The sequence below is a fragment of the Fundulus heteroclitus genome, chromosome 24 (assembly GCF_011125445.2).
Source record: "Fundulus heteroclitus isolate FHET01 chromosome 24, MU-UCD_Fhet_4.1, whole genome shotgun sequence".
Taxonomy (NCBI): domain Eukaryota; kingdom Metazoa; phylum Chordata; class Actinopteri; order Cyprinodontiformes; family Fundulidae; genus Fundulus; species Fundulus heteroclitus.
Window position 1 is genome coordinate 8,865,773 of NC_046384.1, and position 24,275 is coordinate 8,890,047.

Consider the following 24,275-nt stretch of genomic DNA (forward strand, 5'->3'; position numbering starts at 1 on the left):
AGCTTTTTCTTTTTACCTGCTCAGCAGTAAATTAACCCTGCAGTATTTTGACGAGAACCCTACCTCTAAAACTTTTAGCCGAGGATAATTAAAGAGTGCGCCCCCAGTCTGTTTTTGAGCAAAAACTCAATCAAGTCGCACACAGAATACACTGTAAAGTGACGAAAATACAAAAAAAGTTAAAAATATTTAAAAGCATTATTTGTGCCTCCAGTAAAGTTTCAACAGGCGCCATCTAAACACGTTACGACTAAACGTAAATATCCTGACTGCAGGAGGGACTGTCACTACCCGATCCGTACCATCAGCTCATTTGCGCGTGCGCGACCAGAATAACTTCCGGTGGGAAATATTTCGTTTTTTCTTACTTTTTTATTCTTTTGTATTTTTTCGAGGCAGGGGTTTCTTTTTGTATATCTTTGTATTTGCGGCAATATTGCATATTCTAAAAAATAAACAACAGAAATACATAAAAAATACATTGTTTTTTGTTTTTTTAATAGCAAAAATGTTTCCCAGTTGTGGTTAGGGAAATAAAAATATATAAACTATTTCTTAAAGTACATAAATCCCCAGCTATAAACACATATAGGAGTACAGAAACGTATTTGATTTTGAATTTTATTTTATTTTTTTTATCATTTATTTGATTTGCATATGTATGTATTTTGTGCTTAATAAATGTATTTTAATAAGGTATGCCTTCGCTTTGTGTGTGTTCTCTGTTTTATTCCCTGTTCGTTTTTGTAAAAAAAAAAAAAAAAAAAAAAACAATGCGGCTACTATAATCACGAGGTCTTCTCTAGTTTATGATGTGTACACCAGAGGGCGCTAATTTCTCTATCGATAATTTTAACTTTCTAATAAAATAAATGTTAAGAACAAGATTATTTGTATAACGAAATTCATCGTATAATTAAGGATTAAATATTTTTTTTCCAGTCCTGTTTGAACAAGCAATAAAACTAACAGAATGCATTCAGACAATACAGATAAACGTTACGCAATGATATCTTCCCGGACTTCTGAGCATATCCGATGATGACGTCAAGCAATACAATGGAGAGAATGTAAAACGTATCAATTTCTTTCAGATTAGTCTTCAATATTTTATTTACGATATAGTATAGCATTTTTTAATGATTTAAGTATAGAAATAAAAATTTTCAGTACCGTAATTACATTATTTTTATGGCGACCCGGAAGTTATTCTGTTTGCGCTTGCGCAAATGAGCTGATGGTACGGATCGTGCTACCGGTACGGATCAGGTAGTGACAGGGACCTATAGTGGCTGGACGCTGTGGTGGGGTGCGTTTGATTCGTGGCTCACCTCAGACAGCCGGTGGTGTTGCGCAGCAGCATGGAGGACTGGAACTTGACCTTGTGCTCGTCGCGGTGCGAGGCGGTGCTCCAGCCAGAGTGCGGGATGACGACCGTGTTGGTCAGCGTAGACAGGGCGTCGCGGATGATGGTCATCTTCGCCGCGTCGCACGAGGAGAGGTTCCACAGGACGCCTGTCCAATCAGAAGGCAGAGATCATTTTAGTGGTAGCCGCTTCAACCTGCAGTACATTGCATCGTGCAACCAGTAGGTGTCACACCAGAGCAGCGGTGTCCAAACTTTTCGGCTATCGGGCCAAAATTGTCAAATAAAAAGTACTGGAGGGCCACAAAAAATTAATAAGATTTTCAAAAATAACCAATAAATTATGGGATTTTTTCCTCAAGCTCTACAAAATATGATCAGTTTAATAAAAATAAAAAAATTGTTTTGATGCTCTGCAGGAAAGGCATGTGTAAATTACTGTAGATCCAAGGCTAAAAACAGGTTTTGCTCATTTGCTTTATTAAAAGATGCTCACCCAGTTTAGCTAATTATTCAGGCAAAAAAAAAAAAAAAACTGGTTTCTTTTTGGTCTCGCAATCTAAGAACAGGATTTGGGTCAATGTTTCTTTTGAAAACACTTGCTGTATCTAGCTCATTTTAATATATTAATTCAAAACAGATTTTAATGCACAAAAGTCTGCATTTGAGTTAAAGTCCTCGGAGACGTGGTCCTATTTACTTTTTTTCCTATTTACTAATTTTATTTAAATAGAAATAATTAAAATAAAAAGTGTTGTTATGAAAAGATGAATACCTCGTGTTGTACCTAACATTTCCAATTGTAAGATCTCAACCTGTCTGTAAATAATTTTGCCCTAATTCAAAATTAAAAGTTTTCATCTGCAGCAGCCATCTGTGCTGGTGGACCAAATCTTTTCTTGAAGTGATCTTTAATACTTTGCTACATCGATGTTTTGGGATTTGCTGACTTGTGTGTAAGTTTTTTAATTTGGTTGAGGCTGTCGCTTAAGGAAGTTCATCCTTAACACTTAATGTTCTGCTTTATTCGTCCCAACCAGCTGGGTCCGGGTATCAACAGTATAAATGTCAATTTAAGGTGATGTTTAAATACGTGGAGGCTTTTTTTAAAATCCATATTCTGCAATGCATCAGCATCAGTAAAACATCATGATACTGCCGCCACCATGCTAGACAGCTGAGACGGTGATTTTAGGTTTGAAAGCCTCAAACTATCCCCAGACATGGAGACATCTTGACGATAAGTTCCCATCCCATCATCTTGGTTTAAACTAGGGATGCATCGGTATCGGCCGATGTTAATCATTTTTTATCATATCGGTCTGATAAGTAAAAATGGGCCGATATCAACAACCAATGTTTTATTTCCGTCTAGCTTCCCTTTGTGCCAGTGTTTCAGGGGGGGTTGGTCATGCGTTGTTTTTTTTTTGGCAATGCGACAGCGACAATAATGCATTACCGCCAGGTTTGTAGGGTTTTTTAAATAAAGCAGAGATGCAATCTCAGCAGTGTGGCTGTTTTTCAGTGTCGAGAGAAGATATACGAACAATGAGGGACAATAAATGATAAATGATTCTTGAAAAGCAGCTTGTAAGTCTAGACTGTAAGCTACATTCAAAAAATCCAGTTAGTACAGTTTTTAGCCGGTACAAAATTGTGCAAAACTTGAAACAGGAAAGACTAAGTTGTGTGTTAAACACACAGGTACGTTTCTGAGTGTCGTGCACCACACATGGAGAAGATGCTGGGAGCAGACACATGCTGCAGCCCTTACAGCAGCTCTATAATCATCCAAATCATGAGATGAGAGCTTAAAAATAGCAGCTCTCTGAAGCCTCTCGATGTATAAGGACTCTCCTCTGTGTTTCTGAGAGTCTAACAGCTTCAGATCGGCTGGTGCTCAGCAGCACGGGCAGAGCCATCGGCGCCATCATGTTTCCAAAGCACATTATCTGAGCATCTGTCCCGGCGACTGTGCCGAGATCCGCTCCGTCAACAGTGTGCGGCGAGTGTTTAAGCCTCTGCCACTCTCACCTCCCACTGAACAGCCGATACACGGATTAATGCAGCGCCTGCTAGCCAGCCAGCCAGTCAGACGGCGGCACAGAGCGAGGCACAGCCAGCGAGCCGGCCAGCTGGCCGACAGACCTCGCTAGCAGGAGAACACCCACGCACATCGCGGCGGGACTTCAGCGCGTCATGTTAGCATTTGGAGACAGGTTTTGGTCATTTGGATGTTTAAATCACGTGAAATCAAAGGTCTGATGTAATAAATATCTATTTTTAGAGCTTAAAAACCACTGAAATGTAGTGCATTAATTAGTTTTCCAGCAGACTTAATATTTATATATGTTCAAGGTACTAAAGAATAATATTTTGAAATGCTAACCCTTTTCTTTTTTAGTCTCCTAATCCTCTCATAGACAGTTACATTTAACTAAATTACTCCTTTAAATTTCTAGTATAGTTTTTTTTTTTGTGTGTGTGCCAAAAACAGCAAACAGAGAAATACATCCTAAAGGAGATCTTGAAGAGGCCAAGTCCGTTCTGATTGGTTCGTAACAGTGGCATGATCAGGCTCCGCCCACAATTCCATATAAGGTAAAAAGTGGAAAGACGTTTATAAATTCCCCCTCCAGAATATGTTTTATTGCTGCTGTTTTTAAAAAAAACTGTATCAATGTAAATTATATTTGGTTCTGCCACATTGTATTAAAAATGTATAACAGTTCACTAATAATATTAAAACATGTTGCATATTGCATCATCTTCTACTCTATCAGGTTCAAAATGAGAGCAAACACGTTGCGCTGTGCATTAAAACAGGCGCGCTATTCCCTTTTGCATCAAAGCATGTGTTTTAATGTATTAAAACATGATTCAAAAGAGGATAATGTACCAAAACATGCACCACACCTTATTGTATTTAAACATGATCACGATTTGTGATCTGCAATATCGATGTGGGACTTAGCAATGTTGCTACCGATTGTGATTAATGCATATTGTGCTCACCCCTCTCTTTCCATCATTGTAATGTTGACGACACTCTCCTTGAGCTTTAGTGTCATGGCCGTTAAGATTTAAGTTAGATGTGATCGTAAAAAGCAGTGAAAGTCCATTTAACGGGCTGTTGGGCCGAGCCATGGGAGACCGGGCAGCACCTCCAGGAAGGAGGAGCTGTTCGTAAAACGCTGAATGCTAAAAATGCTAAAATGCTAAAAATGCTAAAATGCTAATCATAAGGTTCATCGATACAGAGTAAAAACACAAAACTTTCCCCAGTAGCCGGTCGGTCCTTATAAATGTGTTAGACTGTGTCTCCGCTAATTATCTGCTAATGCTAACATGGTAGCCGCACGTAGTTCTGCTGCGTTTAACGCACAGCCGCCATCTTTGTAGTCCATCCATCCATTCGGTCATCACTTGGCTAGTTAACGCAATGTTAAAAATCAGGGGTGCAAAATGTTGTTTTATCAAAACAGCGTCTTATTTTGCGCTTTGAACAGTTTGAAAAGAGCAACTGTTAGCTTTTAAAGCTAATTTGGCTTTATTTCCATTTCCGTATCATACTGTAACATTAGGAAAGCTATTAATCTGGACAATTTCAAGGCGTCAGATGAAATGTGCCAACCGGAGTGTGCTACGAGTATATTTTATCAGTAGAACCGCTACATATAAATGACGTGGATATCCGAGTATCTAGGCGACATGGGTTTAAGCGCAGCTAGCGGACGTACCGGTGACCAGCTCGCGAACTTCGTTGTCGGTGGTTTTCCTGAGGAGGCGCAGCAGAGCGGGAACGCCGCCGCAGTTCCTCAGCGCCACCTTGTTGTTGTCGGTGGCTTTGCCGTACACCAGGTTCCTCAGAGCTCCGCAGGCGCTCTTCTGGACCTCGGGCGCCTTATGATCCAGCAGGTCCACCAGGTGCTGGATCCCTCCCAGGTGGCACACCTACGGATCAAAGACCAGACACACTGCAAAAACAGAACTAAAAACAAGTAAGATTTTCTTGAAATGAGTGTATTTGTCCTTGATTTGAGCAGGTAAATAAGACTATTTGCCAATGGAATAAGATTTTTCCACTCAAAATAAGAACAATTCATTTCCATCATCTTATTTCAAGTACAGGATGTCTAATTATCTTATTTTAGGGGCAAATATACTCATTCCATTGGCAGATAATCTTATTTTCTGGCTCAAATCGAGGACAAATAGACTAACTTTAAGAACATTTTAATCGTTTTTAGATCCGTTTTTGCAGTGCAGTTCATCCTCACACTGGCAATCGGCTCGGTTTGCGGATTGTGTGTCATTCACAGGCTGTTTATTCGTCGTTTGTTTTATGTAGAGCTGATTTTCTCTTCTAAAAACACACGGAAAGCAAAAGGAGAGAAAACTCTTGCTCCGTCTTGAAATAGAACAGCAACCCCGCCTGCTTCCCTTCTTCTTCTTCTTCTTCTTCTTCTATGCGCGAACCGAGGCTGAAAACATTTAATTCTGGCCAAGTGAGCGGACGTTTGTCTGAAGGAAAATTAAAAGCTCCTTTCCAAGCATTCGCGGCGGCACTAAAATGCCTCCCGCATGCGAAGCCACACACTGCAAAAATGGATCTAAAAATAAGTAAAATGTTCTTAAAGTTAGTGTATTTGTCCTTGATTTGAGCAGGTAAAAAAGATGATTTGTCAATGGAATAACATTTTTGCACTTAAAATAGGAACAACTCATCTCCATCGTCTTATTTCAAGTGCAGGATGTCTAATTATCTTATTTTAGGGGTTAAAATACTCATTCCATTGGCAGATAATCTTATTTACCTACTCAAATCAAGAACAAATACACTAACTTTAAGAAAATTGTACTTATTTTTAGATCCATTTTTGCAGTGCAGTGATGCTTCTCATGCCACTGCCACAGAGCTCTTTGCTCTGCAGCAATGGCAGCAGAGCAAAGAGTAGCCATGCAGCATTTCAGCGTGACAAAGCACTGTTAAATCTTGGCACAGATGTCAAGTAAAGTTCCTTTCCAGTCTGGCTGCATTTCATAAAGAAGTAAAACGTTAACTCTATGAGCTGAGAGTGACCAGAGCCAAGTCAAATCAAGAAACCTCGTGGTGCGTCGAGGCGCAGCAGCAGGTTTTTCTCACACGAGGAGTGACGCTCGTCTGTGACGTGTCGGCCTATTTTTACCCAAACGGCTGGCCGGGGTGCCGCGCCTCCTTACCTCCACCTTGACCCTGTTGTCTCCGTAGCACAGGTGCTGCAGGTAGGCGGCGGCGTTGGCCTGGACGGAGGGGAAGTGATGCTGCAGCATGTGGATGACCTCCGGCAGCTCCGGGTCGCGCCACGCAAACTCCCTGAGGAGAGGCAAATGGCACGGTTGCTGGTACTCTGGCTTCATCTAGAGTCAGTTTGCAGCTTTAGCAGCTTGATTTAATGTCATTAGATTTTGTTTTTACCTCACATTTAAACTAAACATAACTTCCTATAAGATGCTCTAAATATTACAGACTTAAATATCTAAATATCAGCATTAAAACTTTGCTCAAACCTCTGTTAGAACTATAAAAGTTGTCTATTGAAGTCATGCATATATTTGTTTTTTTTTAGGAACTTCTAGATAGAATTTATTTGTCTATTTTGTTCAAATTAAGAGATTTTTAAACTTGTTTTGTAGCAGTTTTAACACCATTACACTGCAAAAACGGAACTAAAAATAAGTTAAATGTTCTTAAAATTAGTGTATTTGTCCTTGATTTGAGCAGGTAAATAAGATGATTTGCCAATAGAATAAGATTTTTGCTCTTAAAATAGGAACAATTCATCTCCATCATCTTATTCCAAGTGCAGGATGTCTAATTATCTTATTTTAGGAATCAAAATACTCATTCCATTGCCAGATAATCTTATTTACCTGCTCAAATCAAGGATAAATACATTAACTTTAAGAACATTTTACTTATTTTTAGAACCGTTTTTGCAGTGTATCTCACTATATTGGGACAAAGTTACCTAAGGCTTGTTTTTCTGTGATATTATCAGGGTTTTAGTGGCACAACAACTTATCTAACTAATTTATCTCAGAGGTCTTGAACCGTTCCAAAAAGGCGATTTCTGCCCTCAGTCACATGGATAAATCTTGTTTAGACTCAAAAATGTTACCTGACTTTTAGAATAGAGCAACTTCTGATTTTTTGATATATATCTACCACATGAAATTTGTTGTCATTTTTATTGAACCACCATTTTATTTCTATGTTTAGGTTTTATATTGAAGAAAAACATGAGACCCTTGCAAAAAAGAGAATGGGGAATTTTTTTTTACTATGGGATGATGGTATTTACGAAAAATTATGTAAAAAATAAAAAGAGCACAGTTTGCAACCTACTAACAAGAAAAATAGACCTAAAAACCTTTTGGTGCGATTATATTGTGAAGATTAAAAAATTTAATTATTCAAGGAAGAAGAAAGACAAATAATTAACTGAATATACATAATACATACCTCATATAAAAACATATTTCATAAAATGTGTGCATTTATTATCATATTGGTACCATTTTACAATTAGGCTCTCTTTATAAAGGCTTATACATATTATAATTTAATCTGTAAACATTTATAAATCGTTAATAACTGTTTATTATGCTTTAACAAATGGCAAAAAATGCGGCAAAACTGACCGGTTTCTTGCCAAATAGTGAGCCAAATCTATATTTGGATAAAACATTTCAACCTCTATATATTTCCTCTACAGTTGCTGTACTAAATATTTCAGTCTAAAGTACAACCTTATAAGCTCAATAAGCATTTGTAAACATAATTCTGCACCATGTAATATTCTACTTTATCACTGTATTATACAGCCGTATTGTAAAGTGTACACCATCACATAAAGTGTTTAAAGTCTTTACAGATTAGTTACACTGCAAAAAGGGAACTGAAATTAGGTAAATTATTCTTGAAATGAGTGCATTTTTTATTGATTTGAGCAGGTAAATAAGATTATTTGCTAATAGAATAAGATGTTTGCACTTAAAGTAGGAACAATGCATCTCCATCATCTTATTTCAAGTGCAGAATATCTAAATATCTTATTTTAGGGGTAGAACTACTAATCCCATTGGCAAATGGTCTTATTTACCTGCTCAAATCAATGAAAAATAGACTTATTTCTAGAAAATTTTACTTACTTTTAGTTCCCTGTTTGCAGTGCAGTTTCTTCCATCAACTCCAAAATGTTTCACTCATTAACTTTCCTTCTCCTGTCCAAAAGTCTCTAAAGCGCAGACGGTCTTGCTATCAGATAAGAAAGCATGTAGGATGACGACAAAATAAACAAGATTTACGAAGTGTTGAGGCTTTAAAGGAACAGACATGATCTGGAAACAACAGCGGATGAGACAGGTTCCTTAAGGGAGCTAAAAGTTAGTAAAGTTTTCTTAAAATTTGTATATTTTCTCTTGATTTGAGCAGCTAAATAAGACTATTTGTCAATCGGATGAGTATTTTTGACCCTAAGATAAGTTAATTAGATATCCGACACTTCAAATAAGATGATGGAGATGAAATGTTCTTAGTTTAAGTGCAAAACTCTTATTTCATTGGCAAATAGTCTTAAAAATACACTCATTTCAGGAAAATTTTACCTACTTTTAGTTCCATTTTTGCAGTGTAACGACATATCTACAAAACATTTATAAGCCTCTATAAAGGGAGCCTTATTTTAAGTGGGAGCATCATATCTATATCTTAAAACCACATTTTCTTTATGGCTTTCAGCCCAGTCCAAAGGGCCACTGTGGCTCTAGAGCTGCAGGTTAGACCCCTGGACTAGAGTCAAACTAATCTAACACCGTGGAGGCCTGCTTTCCTGCTCTCAGGACCTGGACTTCCTGATCTAACTGATGGAACCATGATTTCTGCTCCCCAGCAGCAAATCCTGAAGAACAAAATCTGGTTGTCAGCTCATGAAGCTTCTGTCTCACTTGAGTTATGCAGCAGGAAGACGATTAAAAGCACACCAGCAACTCCGTTTGTGAAGGGCTTAAGATAGAAGGAAGGTTTTGGACCGGCCTAGTCAAAGTCCAGATTTAGATCCATCCTCACCAAGTCATCCATCCCCTCCAACATAAAGAGGAGGAACAGGTAGACATCAGGTGACTGGGTACCTGGGGTCCTTGTGGATGCTTTCGATTGATGGCGTGCGAGTGATGACCCGGTCCACCAGCGCCGAGTGCCGGTGGGAGTACGCAGGCTCGGTGGACACCCTGATGGAGTCGACGTACGCAGCAGCTGAGCTCAGCCCGTAGCTGTTTCTTTGGTACGGCAGCGTGCCGCAATGGCTTGTGGTCCGGGGAAGGGTCCCCATACCTGAAGTGAAGCAAAGAGGTTTTGGATCAAGAAGCAGGGTTAGAAAACACACACACATACAAAAAAGGTAACATTTTATTTGAAGGGGTGTACATAAGACTGACATTACACTGTCATAAACATGACATAACACCTGTTATGAACATAAATGACTCTTTATGAATGTTTAGGACTGTTGTCATTAATTGTCATTCGGTAAATGATGACACTATTAAAGCAAAGTTGACAATGTTTAAAATGTCTTTGTTATGACAAGCCCTTAACAAAACCCCAAGTCAAGCCCTTAATGTAACCTAATCCCAAATCATGCCCTTAATTTAATCTAATCCCAAATCAAGCCCTAAACTTAATTTAACATATTCACAAATCAAGCCCTTAATTTAACCTAATCCCAAATCAAGCCCTTAATTTAACCTAATCCCAAGTCAAGCCCATAATTTAACCAAATTCGAAATCAAGCCCTTAATTTAATCTAATCCCAAATCAAGCCCTAAACGTAATTTAACATAATCCCAAATCAAGCCCTTAATTTAACCAAATCCCAAATAAAGCCCATAATTTAACCAAATCCCAAACCAAGCCCTTAATTTAACCAAATCCCAAATCAAGCCCTTAATTTAACCTAATCCCAAACCAAACCTTAAATTTAACCTAATCCCAAATCAAACCTTAAATTTAACCTAATCCCAAATCAAATCTTAAATTTAACCTAATCCCAAATCATGCCCTTAATTTAACCAAATCCCAAATCAAGCCCTTAATTTAACCAAATCCCAAATCAAGCCCTTAATTTAACCTAATCCCGAATCAAACCTTAAATTTAACCTAATCCCAAATCAAACCTTAAATTTAACCTAATCCCAAATCAAGCCCTTAATTTAACCAAATCCCAAATCAAGCCCTTAATTTAACCAATCCCCAAATCAAGCCCTTAATTTAACCAAATCCCAAATCAAGCCCTTAATTTAACCTAATCCCAAATCAAACCTTAAATTTTACCTAATCCCAAATCAAGCCCTTAATTTAACCAATCCCCAAATCAAGCCCTTAATTTAACCAAATCCCAAATCAAGCCCTTAATTTAACCTAATCCCAAATCAAACCTTAAATTTTACCTAATCCCAAATCAAGCCCTTAATTTAACCAAATCCCAAATCAAGCCCTTAATTTAACCTAATCCCAAATCAAACCTTAAATTTAACCTAATCCCAAATCAAGCCCTTAATTTAACCTAATCCCAAATCAAGCCCTTAATTTAACCTAATCCCAAATCAAACCTTAAATTTAACCTAATCCCAAATCAAGCCCTTAATTTAACCTAATCCCAAATCAAGACCTAAATTTAACCTAATCCCAAATCAAGCCCTAAACTTAACCTTGTCTCTGTTAATGTCAAGTTATAACAAAGATATTTTAAACAATGTCAACTTTGCTTTAATAGTGTCATAATTTACCAAGTGACAATTAATGACAACAGTCCTAAACATTCATAAAAAGTAATTTATGTTCATAACAGGTGTTATGTCATGTTTATGACAGTGTAATGTCAGTCTTATGTACACCCCTTCAAATAAAGTGTAACCCACAAAAAAATAACTGGGACTAAGATGAGACACATTATTTGCTTTTAAATGCTGTGAACGGATTAAACTGAAGACAATGTCTGAAAGGCAGCTTAAATAATGGCTAAACAAAGTTAAAATGGCTCCTTGGATACTTTGCTATCGCCCTCCGCAGAGCGCTCAGCTTTAATTCTTTCCATTAGGAAGATGTGAAGGAACATGAAAGGCTTCAGCCTAATTAAGAGCTGACCTCAGGGAGCAATAATAATCACAGTTTCCCAGCCTGCAAACCACATTTTCCAGGGCTTTAAAAAAAAAAGAAATGATCTGAGGAGAAGCAAAACAGAGCTTGGCCTTTAGAATGAGGGATTGGCGAACTTCGGTTGTCGTTCGTGTAGTTTGAATAAGGTGTTAGTGTAAATTACTGTAATCTGGAGTCATCTGTTCATGAAAACTGATGCCAAAAATCCTTTTCTGTCTACAACTGGGACTGGATTAGCTAGTGCACTTTATTTGGCGGGATAATTATTGTTTAAAGGTCAAGAAAATGACTAATATTACATAAAGCACCTTTAACTTGTTCGTATTTAATTTTTGGTGCATAAAGGTGAAGTGGAGGGGAAAATAATCTATGAATAAAAATCTGAAAGCTGACACCTTTAGATCAGTGGTCAGTAACCTGAGAGCCGAGGAGCCATTTTTACCGTTGCTCCAGCTACAAAAAATAATTTAAAACCATAAAAGCTGCAAGACTGAAACAAAATCACTGTGGTTTTTATACCTACTATAGGAAATATGTTTGTATTTTAAATATAAAGAAAAACTTTACCATTGTTCTTAGGTTTAAAAAAAAATTCTCTATGGGACATTACATTTTTAAAGAAAATCAAAAATAACCTGCTGGTTTGCAAAAATATTACTTAATAAAAACATATATTCCTTACACTAAACGTGTCATTCTCTGAGGAAATGTTATGCACATATTGAGTTAAAACACTCAGTTTAAAACCTTCTAAACGGGCATTTCTCTATTACTCATACATTTTAAAACGTTCCTCATCTCTTTAGCATTTTTCAGACCCCTGATGGAAATCCAGCACAACCTTCAGAACCCAGAGCACGCCACTCCCACTGTGACGCATGGTAGTGGCAACATTATGCTGTGGGATGCTTTTCTTTCGTGCCCCCTGCTGAAGAAAATGTATACTTTGGAAGCTTTTGAGAAGAATATTCTCAAATGCTTCCACTGTCATGTAAAAGCTAAAAGTTAAAAGTGATTTATCCAGAACTAAAACAGCTAACTCCTCAAACATGCAGCGCTGCGCACCGGCAGCCATTGGTTAGCGGTTAGCGGCTAACGTTAGCTTCCTCGCTTTTACTCATTTATCATCGGTTTAATGGTAATATTTTAATTTTGCTGGATATCGGTTGTGAAGCTAACTTTTCTGGTTAGCTGTGCCCACCATTGCTTAGATAAAACCATATTCTGCCACGCTTTGGGCTTTTTGGACTGATTGGCTGATCTCTCCATAATCAGCGTCACCTGCTGTCACCAATTATCAGCAAGCTGTGTCACCTGGGACTCTGTCTAGTCAAACCAGTGGACCGGTGCTCGCCCTGTACCTGTGTTTGCTCTGTAGTGGGGGTCGTGGGTGGGGCTGTGGTACAGGGGGCTTTGGAAGGAGCGGTCATCAAAAACAGGCGTCATCTGGCAGTCTGGTGACAGGGCGGCCCTCAGCTCTGGGTCCATCTGCATCCCGTGACCAGCGTATGAGCTGTGCAGCCCTGCAGGTACACAAATCAGCACAAACATGCACCTTATCTAGAAGCAGCATTTAGTTCCTATGCTCCGCTTATCTGGAACAAACTTCCAGAAAACTGTAAAAGTGCTCAAAGCCTGAGTTCCTTTAAATCAGGGGTGTCAAACTCATTTTGGTTTAGGGGCCGCATACAGCTTAATCTGATCTCAAGAGGGCCACACGAGTAAACTCATTGCAAGATTAAATAGAACTAATAAAAGTGGACTTGTTGTTGATTTTTATATTAAATTAATTTCACTTTTGCACAATATATTATGAATAACCTCAGCGTTTTTAAGAAAAGTATGTGCAATTTCAACAATACTTTTACTCAGTTAAACATTTACTTAAGTGCATTATGCATAAGAACTGATCACAGAGATTATACAATGTTGAAAAACATTTATTCACATTTTTGGAACTTAAAAACACTGTCCTGCATGACAAAATACATCAAACAGATACAAATTAAGAAATGATTTAAAATCAATTTTCCACATCTGAAGCTCAGTGCTACCATCTGCTAATTAAAACACAGCGCCCCTCGTGGACAATATAGGAACTGCAGATTTTCAATTAAATGAAGTGCATGTTTTTTTCAATAATTCTTCCTTTTATCTCCTCTTTCTTTCACCTTTTCTTTTGTTCTTCTTGGTCTTCCTTTCCTCTCCTACTTTCCCATTGTAGTGTCCATATCATTTGAGATATTCCTCGCATTAATCATAATAAAACTATTTACATTCATAAATCAAGCAGAGCACTATGGCAAAAGCAGTACTGCTCCACTTGTGAAAGTCAAATCTGATGAGCTCTTTTTGCCATTAAGACAACAATTCAAAGATTATTATATATTTTTTTATAATGATAATGCATTTAGCCACCGGGCCGGACTAAATTGTTCGGCGGGCCGGAACCGGCCCGCGGGACATATGTTTGACACCCCTGTTTTAAATCAAGATTAAAAACACATTTGTTTAGGATTGCCTTTGACTGTTCTAGTTAAACTGTTTTACTGTTTTTAATTTTCTTTTTTGTTTCTGCATTCTATCCCTACTTGCTTTTTTTCTGTTTTATTTTCCTATATTTTAATCATGTAAAGTACTTTGCATTGTCTCTGTGCTGAATTGTGCTATATAAATAAATTTGCCTTGCCTTGCCTTATCATCTAATTATTGCTGTAGACCAGTCCAAAGGATTTTTAACCTTCTGGTTTCAGCATTTGGATCCAAACAAAACCTTCTTGTGGTGCTTCTGGTGTTCAAACATGCAAATCAACAGGATTAAAACATGCATATTATCGACAAAACTTCTTATTCATGGAGACTTGGTGCACAAAAAAAAAGCTTGCGTGCGCTGCAGAAAATAAATAAATAAATCATCGTTCAGCCTGAAAACCGCACGACGACTCTGGCCATTCAGACTTTGCCGCAGGGATCGGCATCAGCAAGTCAAACAAACAGGGCAAAGGGTTTTTTCCATCCTCCAATCTCGCAGCAGATCAGCTCAAAGAGCGCTCCAATTATAAAGAGGCTTCAGGGCACGAGAGGGAGGGAGCGGAGCCTCAGTGGATCAGTTGAGGAGCTCAAGCGAAAGATTTGCACATAAAGCTGGTGATGAAGGAGCCATTTCTCTGCTGCGCTTCTCCTCTTTATGATTTACATAAATTTCCTGTTAAAATCAACAACAGAACATAAAAAAAAAAACGTGATCTTGGGATACAGGACACTGAAGTCTCCCTTTGAAATCTTTAGCAGCAAAAAAAACAAATCTGCAATCTGCAAATTAGAGGATTTTGAAGCTGCTAAACACTTCAGTAAGCCAGAAGGAAAACAGAGGGATGCTTCAAGATGAGCGGTTCGGACCGACTCATTTATTATTACAGCAGTTATGAAACTGGATGTTATTTAACTCTATTAATTATGAAGACGACTGGGGAGTTTAATCCTACAAAGTCCCAGGGAGAATAAATGTACTTCTATGTTTGGCCAAGCACATTTCCCCATTAAATATAAACTTATGTTATATTAAAGGATACTAAAGTTTTTTCCCAGGCAGATTCTTTTAATTTTCTGCCTAAAATCAGACTAAATAAACCTTAATTTAATCAGGGATTATTTAAATAAATATGCTCCTGTGGGATTTTAACTTAAACACATTTAGAGGAAATTAATTAGTACAAAAGTTAATTAATAACACTATGAAGGTAAACAGATCCGTTTTGATACATGTTTCATTTCTTCAAAATAATCTAACGTATTTTCATAAACCCATTGAAACTGTACCATGTGTGTTTTTTTTTAGTAAGACATAAAAATAGTACAGTTTTTAAAATAAGAAAACATGAAACAATTAAAAAATAGCAAAAACAATGAAAACATGACCGTTAATGGCTGATGTAACAGTAATTATGCAAATTAATGAGAAATCCAGATGATGTTTTGTAAGAAAAAACACCCAATAAACAGTTAAAATAAAAAAAACGTGATGGTTCAAAACTGTGGGGGGAAAAAAAGAACGGTATCATGACTGGGAATACAGTCTTAGTAATTACATCCTTATTGCTTTGATGGGAAATTAGCAGCAAAGCCGACTGATTTCTGGAAGGTTTCCAGTCTGGAGCTTTTCCATTAACACAATGCCAAGCTGGAAAGACATCAGCAAGCAAAACAAAGCAAAGTGTTGCTGTTTTCACAGGCTTCAAGAGGGAAAATAGCATCCAGCAACGTTTTATTAACTGGTCTAAACCATGATTTGGCAATTTGTTGCTCTGGAGCATGAAAAGGCAACTACATTGACACTTCAATTCAATTCAATTCAATTTTATTTATATAGCGCCAATTCATGAAACATGTCATTTTGAGGCACTTTACAAAGTCAAATTCAATCAGACTACACAGATTGGGTCAGATTATACAGATTGGTCAAAAATTTCCTATATAAGGAAACCAGTTGATTGCTTCAAAGTCCCGACAAGCAGCATTCACTCCTGGAGAAGCGTAGAGCCACAGGGAGAGTCGTCTACATTGTACATGGCTTTGCAGAAATCCCTCATACTGAGCAAGCATAGCGCGACAGTGGAAAGAAAAACCACCCATTAACGAGAAGGAAAACCTCCAGCAGAACCGGGCTCAGTATGAACGGTCATCTGTCTCGACCGACTGGGGGTTACAGAAGACAGAGCTCTGTGTCAGACTCTACAGGGCAGGACAATTAAAACAATGGGCTGTTATACCATGGTTTAAAGAGAAGAAGAAGTATTTTACTTCTAAAACAAGTTCGCTTTGCAAAGCTGGATCTTAAAATACAAGATTGGACCAAAGTAGAGATTGATCTGCAACATTTGAAGCTGCCCCCTGCGGCGGCTCCTTCTGGACACCCTTATCCACACAGCCAGCTACAAACTGGTGTGTTCCTGCATGCAAGCCAACATAGACCTCGCTTCACTTTAACAGGCATAGCCTAAAACAAACAACAATGGCGGACTTCAGAGCTGCGTATGTGTTTCAGACACTCTGCACTAATATTTTGCTCCTCAACTGTGTTTGAGAGGACTGCATTGTCGTTGGCAGTGTCACTACACGATCCGTACCATCAGCTCATTTGCGGAAGCGCGAACAGAATAACTTCCGGGTCGCCAAAAAAATAATGTAATTACGATACTGAAAATACTTATTTCTATACTTGAATCATTAAATAATGCTAAACTATATAGTAAATAAAATATTGAAGATTTTTCTGAAAGAAATTGATACGTTTTACATTCTCTCCATTGTATTGCTTGACGTCATCATCGGATATGCTCAGAAGTCCGGGAAGATATCATTGCGTAACGTTTATCTGTATTGTCTGAATGCACTCTGTTAGTTTTATTGCTTGTTCAAACAGGACTGGAAAAACATATTTAATCCTTAATTATACGGTGAATTTCGTTATACAAATAATCTTGTTCTAACATTTATTTTATTAGAAAGTTAAAATTATCGATTGAGATTTTAGCGCCCTCTGGTGTACACTTCATAAACTAGAGAAGACTTTGTCATAGTAACCGTATTGTTTTTTTTTTTTTTTTTTTTTACAAAAACGAACAGGGAATAGAACAAAAAACACACACAAAAAGCGAAGGCATACCTTATTAAAATACATTTATTAAGCACAAAATACATACATATGCAAATCAAATAAATTATAAAAAAACTTCAAAAAACTTCAAAATCAAAAACGTTTCTGTACTGCTATATGTGTTTATAGCTGGGGGTTTATGTACTTTAAGAAATGGTTTATATATTTTTATTTCCCTAACCACAACTGGTAAACATTTTTGCTATTAAAAAAACAAAAAAACAATGTATCTTTTTATGTATTTCTGTTGTTTAATTTTTAGAATATGCAATATTGTCGCAAATACAAAGATATACAAAAAGAAACCCCTGCCTCGAAAAAATACTAAAGAATAAAAAAGTTAAAAAAAACCCGAAATATTTTCTACCGGAAGTTATTCTGTCCGCGCACGCGCAAATGAGCTGATGGTACAGATCGGGTAGTGACAGGCACTCTCCCTCTGCTCTTCTTTCTTCTTTACTTCGGTGGCCGCGTTACTGCGCCCCTCACTGGTGTGGTGTAGGTATTACAACGTCTATTAAGGCCCTGCCGGCTTTGTGCGGTTTCATCTTTACGCTCTAACTTTTGTGTGGATGTACCCTCAGGGGTCTGAACCTTCAGTGCTTGAAGGCCGTCATCCTTCAAAACTTTAGATGCTACGCTGCTTCAGCACGCCTGACTCAACCAGCAGCAGTTCAGCTGCACGCTGGTGAGGCAGTTTAGCCGTTTGATTCAGGTTTGTCGGGAAACGGACGCATCTAAAAGTTGAAAGGCACAGTCTGACTGGTGCCATAGAGGAAAAAATATGGTAAGCAGATCAGTATTTGCACTTATTGTTTAGGCAGTGGATATAGGACCGCAGTGCTAGCGCTAGCTTGTAAAAATATGAAGTAGAAATGTAGTTTCAGCGGATATATTTTTACTTCTTGCTCTATGACAAAGCTACAAAAAACATTTTCTATGGGTCTCCTATGAAAAAATACATTAGCGCTTTGCTGCCGTTTTAGAGTTTCTGTTCAGTTTAGATACTATATGTTCTGATATGGCTAAAACTGGTTCTCTAAAACCCTAACAACACTTGTTTATATAGATTTTCACAATAGAAAAGCTCATCGGTCAGTCCCTACCAAAGCTACTATCGTTACTGACCTAATAATGCGGCTCCATCTATTGCTTATCTCCCTCATGTAATCTGGGATTATCGTGGATCTGCAGGATAACCCAGAATAAGTCCGAAAACAACATACATGCCACTTAGCAGGAGTGCACAAGTTTCTAGAGGATTTTCACACATGCAAAACAGGAAAAATGGATTAAAGCATCTTTGGTTATCGCGCAAGTGGATATCTCGATTTAAACAGCCAGAGAAGGATGAAAATCATGGGCAGATCCACCAAATGTTTTTTTTTTGCGACAGAAACAAACCTATATGGGTCAGAGCGAGCGGCTTTAGGAAGGATGCAGGAGTAAATCTATGTCTCTGCAGCATCAGCAGGGAGAGTCATCGATAAGCAGTTAATAAAGCCTGAGAAGTGGTAAATCGGGCTTAATATTTGCAGAGGAAAGACTTCTCAGCGTAGCGAGATCGTTGTGCCAGAGTCAAACACAATCAGTTCAAAGTTACAGCGTCTGCTTTTCTTTTCGGTGGGAAGTTTGCTCCGAACACGGCTCAAAGACGTTTGTAAGCCGGGCTCAATGAAGATTCTGGCAGCAGCACAGAAATAATCCCTTCTCGAGTTTCTCAGCAAGACGCGGCTGTCTCACCCAATCGGAGGCGCACAAAGTCGAAGGATTGGATCTTCAGGGATGTCAATTAGCTCCCCATCATCTGGGCAGCGAGTAAATGTCAAAAAACTTTTACTGACAGATCCCTCTTTGATCCGAAGGCGATGGCAAAGATAAATACTAAAACGAACGCACTTAGCAGCTGATGATTTAAAGGTCTTCCAGATTGCATCAGTGTAATTTGGACCTGTTTTATTAATCAAGCAGATTCATTATAGAATCTAAAAGTTATTTCTTCTTCAGATGTGAAGAAAACCATTGTTTGTTGTATGTGCGAAACGTCCTGGCGTGCACTCACAAAAACTATATTTTATATCATTCAAAATTAAATAAAATATCATTAGATGAATCTTTGGGAGGCTTTTAAGCCTAAAAATACAGCTGGCAGCATCATGTTTTAGGACAGTTCAGCTTGGATGCAATAACGGAGGACTACCTCCATGGTTTTCAATTTCCCCTGACATCAAAACTGGTTTTGGACCACACTAATATTAAGCTGCTAGACAAGGCTTTCCCTGCCCTCGGCCCAGCTGAAAATGTGAGGATTATGCTTAAAAGCCGGGACATCCAGGCAGAACGATGCAGAAGCTTGTTGACGAATACAAAAGCCAAGTGGTCACGGTGCAACTAGGATGTTTTCGGCAACAACCGAGGAACACAATAACACCACACGGCCGTCAACTGGGAACTGTGCAGAAGCCAGATTTACATTGCCTTTGACTGGGAGCACAGCACTGAAGAAACCCCTGCTCCTAAAATCAAACACTTTGATTTGCCGCCCACTGCCTTCATGGTCAAGCCAATAGTCTAGATTAGGGATGGGCAACTGGCGGTCCGGGGGCCGCACACGGCCCTCGTCATCACTCAGTGCGGCCCGCGAATAGATCAATAATAATTTAATAATAATGAAAAAAAAAAAAAACGATAGAGGGCCGTACCCAAACAATAGCGGGCACGGGCCGCTTTGCAACAGCAAGGAAGAAAGTCAAGAGCCATGGCCACTAGCAGTTAGCCTCGTGAGACCATCCTGATCTCGCGAGCTTTCAAGGTTTCACTCGCAGATCAGTCTGGCTACTTTCCGTTAAAGAAAATTTGGAGCCGTTCACCAAACGAACGTCCAATCAGCGTTGGCTTTGAGGCGGGTTGAGGTGTGACGCAACGAGAAGTGCGACAGTTCAGTCTAAAGAACATGGCGGCTTCAGCCGATGAAGCTAGCGTTAGCGTGGCTATCGAGCAAGTTTTATCGGAATTACAGAGTATTTCTTTGCTGAGCTAACGAGCCTTTACCTGCAGCAGCAAGAGTATCTTGGCTTGTGGTTGTGTTTTCGTCGTCGCTCTGTTACGAAGCATGTTGACGAGTACATCATATGCTTCGTTGATCTGATTGGTTTATTTGGCCCGTCTATCACCAACATAGGCCAATCAGCTAACCAGTATTTTCGCCCCTTCCCAAAATTACTTTAACGGAAGGTTTCCAGATGGATATGTGGAGCAAATACATCTGGCGGAGTCAGGTAAACTAGCAGTGGCATATAAAGGGAAAACTTGACCGAGAAAGTCAAATTTTTCAGACAAAATGGGAAGAAGTACGGACATGGGGAATTTTTTTTTTTTTGCGTTCCCTCGCGATGGTTTTTGCGTTCCCTAGAAGTACGGCTGATTAATTTGTTGTGGTCTCTTGTCATTCACACACAACAATAAACCGTGAGAGCCGACGTGAGTTTTGAAACTGCAAAGCTTCGTCTTAAACGGAAGATCACGATCTGCGTTCACAGACCAGTGTGACGCATTCGCGAGCGTCAGAAAGCTATGGTGCATTCAGGACCATGAGACATTAGATTTTTCAGAATAAAAAGCTAACAGATGTGCATAATCAAAAAAATAACAGAAATACAATTATAGAGCATTCAGTATTGTAAGAAAGCCCACATTGTTTCTGGATAGACACATTATTGTATGAGTTAAGTTCCGTTCTGTTTTATGCCTCTTTCCTTGTAAATTTGAAATGTCCCATGCTCCTGAATGCATTGATATGGAGGAGTTTAAATTCCTTTTTTGCAATTTTTTTTTTAAAGCAAATGGTTTGTCTTTTGCTTAAGGACATATTAAAATGCATTTATATGCAGAAAATAGTTATATGTTGGTGCAGTAAACATAAAGATATAAACTCATCTAAAATTTGTTCTTATGAGAATAATTTGTAGCGTCTTTCATATCCAATTATTTGAAGTGCAAGTCAAGTGAAATTTGGCCCTCTTTATCATGGAAGTTGCCCACCCCTGGTCTAGATAAATGTTTTATGGCCAAATTAGACACTGAGCTCTTCAGCAATGACGAGTTTGGAAGAAAACAAGAGTGTCTGACCTAAGAACGCTGTATCAACCCATCACGATGCTGCCAGCATCATGCTGTGGATCCATTTCACTACCAGCTAGTATTAAGCGTCCGGATTCCCTTCCTTATTGAAAATTTGTGGACTAAATAAATAAATGCTTCCCTTCATAGTACCACACAGGAGCAATATGTCATCAAGAGTCTTGGTCAGAGACCCAGGGTGAGGGACTAAATTTGGAACCGCCGACCTTAGAGGCCTCTCCAAGACACAAACGCCCAGCTCTCTAACCATTAGGCCACAATTCAAATTAAAAGCAGAGTCTGCACCTTTGATTAAAATGTATTTCACATTGACCCGTCCCTTTCTTGCTCCTGGTCCATTGCCTATAAACAAACCAGACGGGTTGATACCCAAACAAGCCCTTCCTGAAAGAGGAATCCCTGTGGTCTGCTTTGCTCACACTGGCTGAGTTTCTTCAGTCAATACTGAACAGGCTTTCTGGCTTTGTTTTCCTCCTGCACATCAATCACAACGTCCGACATAATTAACATGAAGCCCTGCGCTCAGTCTGTCCACCTGATGCGCGTGAAACCCCCCTTCCTGCTTGTGTTCCTCTTCTTTTACACCAGCTTGCATTTTAAAGAGTTTCATCTGCAAACGCAGAAAAAAAGATAATGCAATGAAAAAGCCAGATATTCTAGAGTTTAGATATTCTTATTCTTACATACAGTGAGCTCCACAAGGTCCCATCGCAGTAAAAAACAGGTTTAACCAGACAAAAGGGAGGTAATTACATCAACAGAGGAGACTGTTTCAAGTGGATTTACAGCCAGGACATTCAGTCGGTGCCACATCATTTTCTCTCACAGCAGCGAAGTGATTTCCTGCAAGGATTGTGACCTGACTGGATGGAGATCAGCAGCGCTTGGAGGGGAGATCTGACCTCTCGACTTTTCACAATACGTATTCAAATGATTGAGGAGAAATGAAAAGGCTGCTCTCCATATCAAGCCTCTGTATCAAGAACGCCGGCTGTAGGACGTCTGTTATGGGGCACGTCTGAGAACAGCTAAATCCAATTTAGTTTTCTTTACAAGATTCAAAGCAAAAGCATTGCAGCAGCCTTCTACAATTTGAATTATTTATTTAAACTTCACAGCCTTTGCATGTATAACTTATAGATCGACAAATGTCTTGTATTGTGTCTCTCACTGCTGAACAACTAATAGTTTTCCGTCAAATCCCCAAAAGTGTGCATGTGGCGCCCAGTTCGCTTCCCTCCCACTGTTAATATAATTCTCTGAATCTTCTCAAAAGTGGAGTGGCCTTCAAAAGTTTATAACACTCATAGTTTGAGATTTCTTTTCATACAACCAACTACTTCCTATAATGTTCACTATGTGTATCTTTTACACAACTTCAAAATGCTAGCTTAGCTTTCCTTCATTACAAGTTCGGTTAAACTAAAGTCCCAGAACAGGCAATCTCTAAAAAAAAAAAAAATGGATCACAAGGCAATATCTTATCCTTACAATGACAAGATGGTGGGTCATGGGAAATACATTTTTCAGCCTCTAAAGTTAGAGCTTTCCTTGCATTTTGAATGATTTTTCCACCTCAAACAGCGCCACAATACAACCATAGAAGAAGAACAACAAAAGCAGTGCAGAAGAAGAGCAGCTACTGGAGCTGGGATTTTAAGATGTTTGCATTAATGTTTTATTGAGCATGGCTGCCCTTTATCCGTTCTGGTAGTCTGACTACCAACAACTCCCTGGAAAAAGGCGGGAATCACCATGGCAACAAGCAGTGACTGCACTTTCTGTTCTCATTTCTATTCTAGTATAGCTGATCCAATGGAGTCTGTTTAATTTTTCCAACTGTGCATCTGTGTGTCTGATTAAAATTAACCACACAAATTACCGTATTTCAGTCAAAAATGTGTCCTATAGAGAAAAAAAACATATATGAGTCGCAATGGACTATACGTATTTATTTAGAAATGAATTTCACACAATCAGGACTAAAAACTGACATTTAATCTGGTAAACCAACTTATTAAATTACACAGCTACATCCACAACTGGCTGAATAATATGGAACAGACCTGGGAGGTTGAATGAGGTATGTTAGCGTAACAAGCCAACAACTTCAACCGGGAAGTTTGTTGCCAGTACATTTCAGCTTAACAGCCGTTACGCTGAAAGTTATCAAAATAATGCTGAAATTAGACCGTGAGCATAACAGTGCTACGTGCTAAGCTAACAATACGATGTAGATGTTACAGAGCAACATAAACCTCATGTGCATCAGCGAAGTTGGAAAACACTAATAACAGCTAGCTAGCCCTCGCTGTTATTAGCTTCATGGACAACCCAATAACAGAGTTCTGTCGTGGTCTGGGCCCTTCAAGCTGCAACCAGCTGTGTTCAGCTTTTGTTGTCTATAGGTTGATGTTTCAATTATTTTTTTAAGTGGCACAAGAGCAGCATATAGTTTTCACAAGCCTAGAGCGCCCTCTTGTGGCTATAGATGGTAATGTTTACTCCTTGGTTCATGTTGGTCAAAAAGAATTACCATTTAAAACTGAAATATGAGTCACACCTGAGTATAAGGCTACGTTCACACTGCAGGCCTTGATGCTCAATTCCGATTTTTTTGTGAAATCGGATTTTTTTGTGTGTCCGTTCACATTTCCAAATATATGCGACTTGTATGTGATCTCCTGTGTGAACTGCATTCATACACCTAAGCGCAGTAGAGGACGAGATGACGTCATACGTAGCAAGCGTGCTCATTGTTTGCGGAAGTAAACATGGATCGTAATGCTGCAGCGTATCTTGCGTTCTTTACGTTATTCTCCAACCGCAGCCAGCACATTACAGACGCAATCTTTTTAAGAAGATCGAAGAGGAAGAGAGCCAAATTTTAGCGATGTGAGCGGCTTTACTGATAC

The 24,275-nt window shown here is 38.8% G+C and overlaps 1 protein-coding gene across 2 annotated transcripts in view; it reads right to left on the minus strand.

The window, feature by feature from the left end:
• LOC105918939 (plakophilin-4) overlaps window positions 1–24,275 on the minus strand; it is a 68,662-nt gene that overhangs the window by 14,958 nt on the left and 29,429 nt on the right. For both annotated transcript variants that reach the window (XM_036127892.1, XM_036127891.1), the window contains exons 8-12: window positions 12,926–13,087; window positions 9,539–9,740; window positions 6,590–6,722; window positions 5,107–5,320; window positions 1,332–1,515 (exon numbers count right to left, since the gene is read on the minus strand). In XM_036127892.1, coding sequence (XP_035983785.1) covers window positions 1,332–1,515; window positions 5,107–5,320; window positions 6,590–6,722; window positions 9,539–9,740; window positions 12,926–13,087 — 895 coding nt within the window. The remainder of the gene's footprint in view (window positions 1–1,331; window positions 1,516–5,106; window positions 5,321–6,589; window positions 6,723–9,538; window positions 9,741–12,925; window positions 13,088–24,275) is intronic.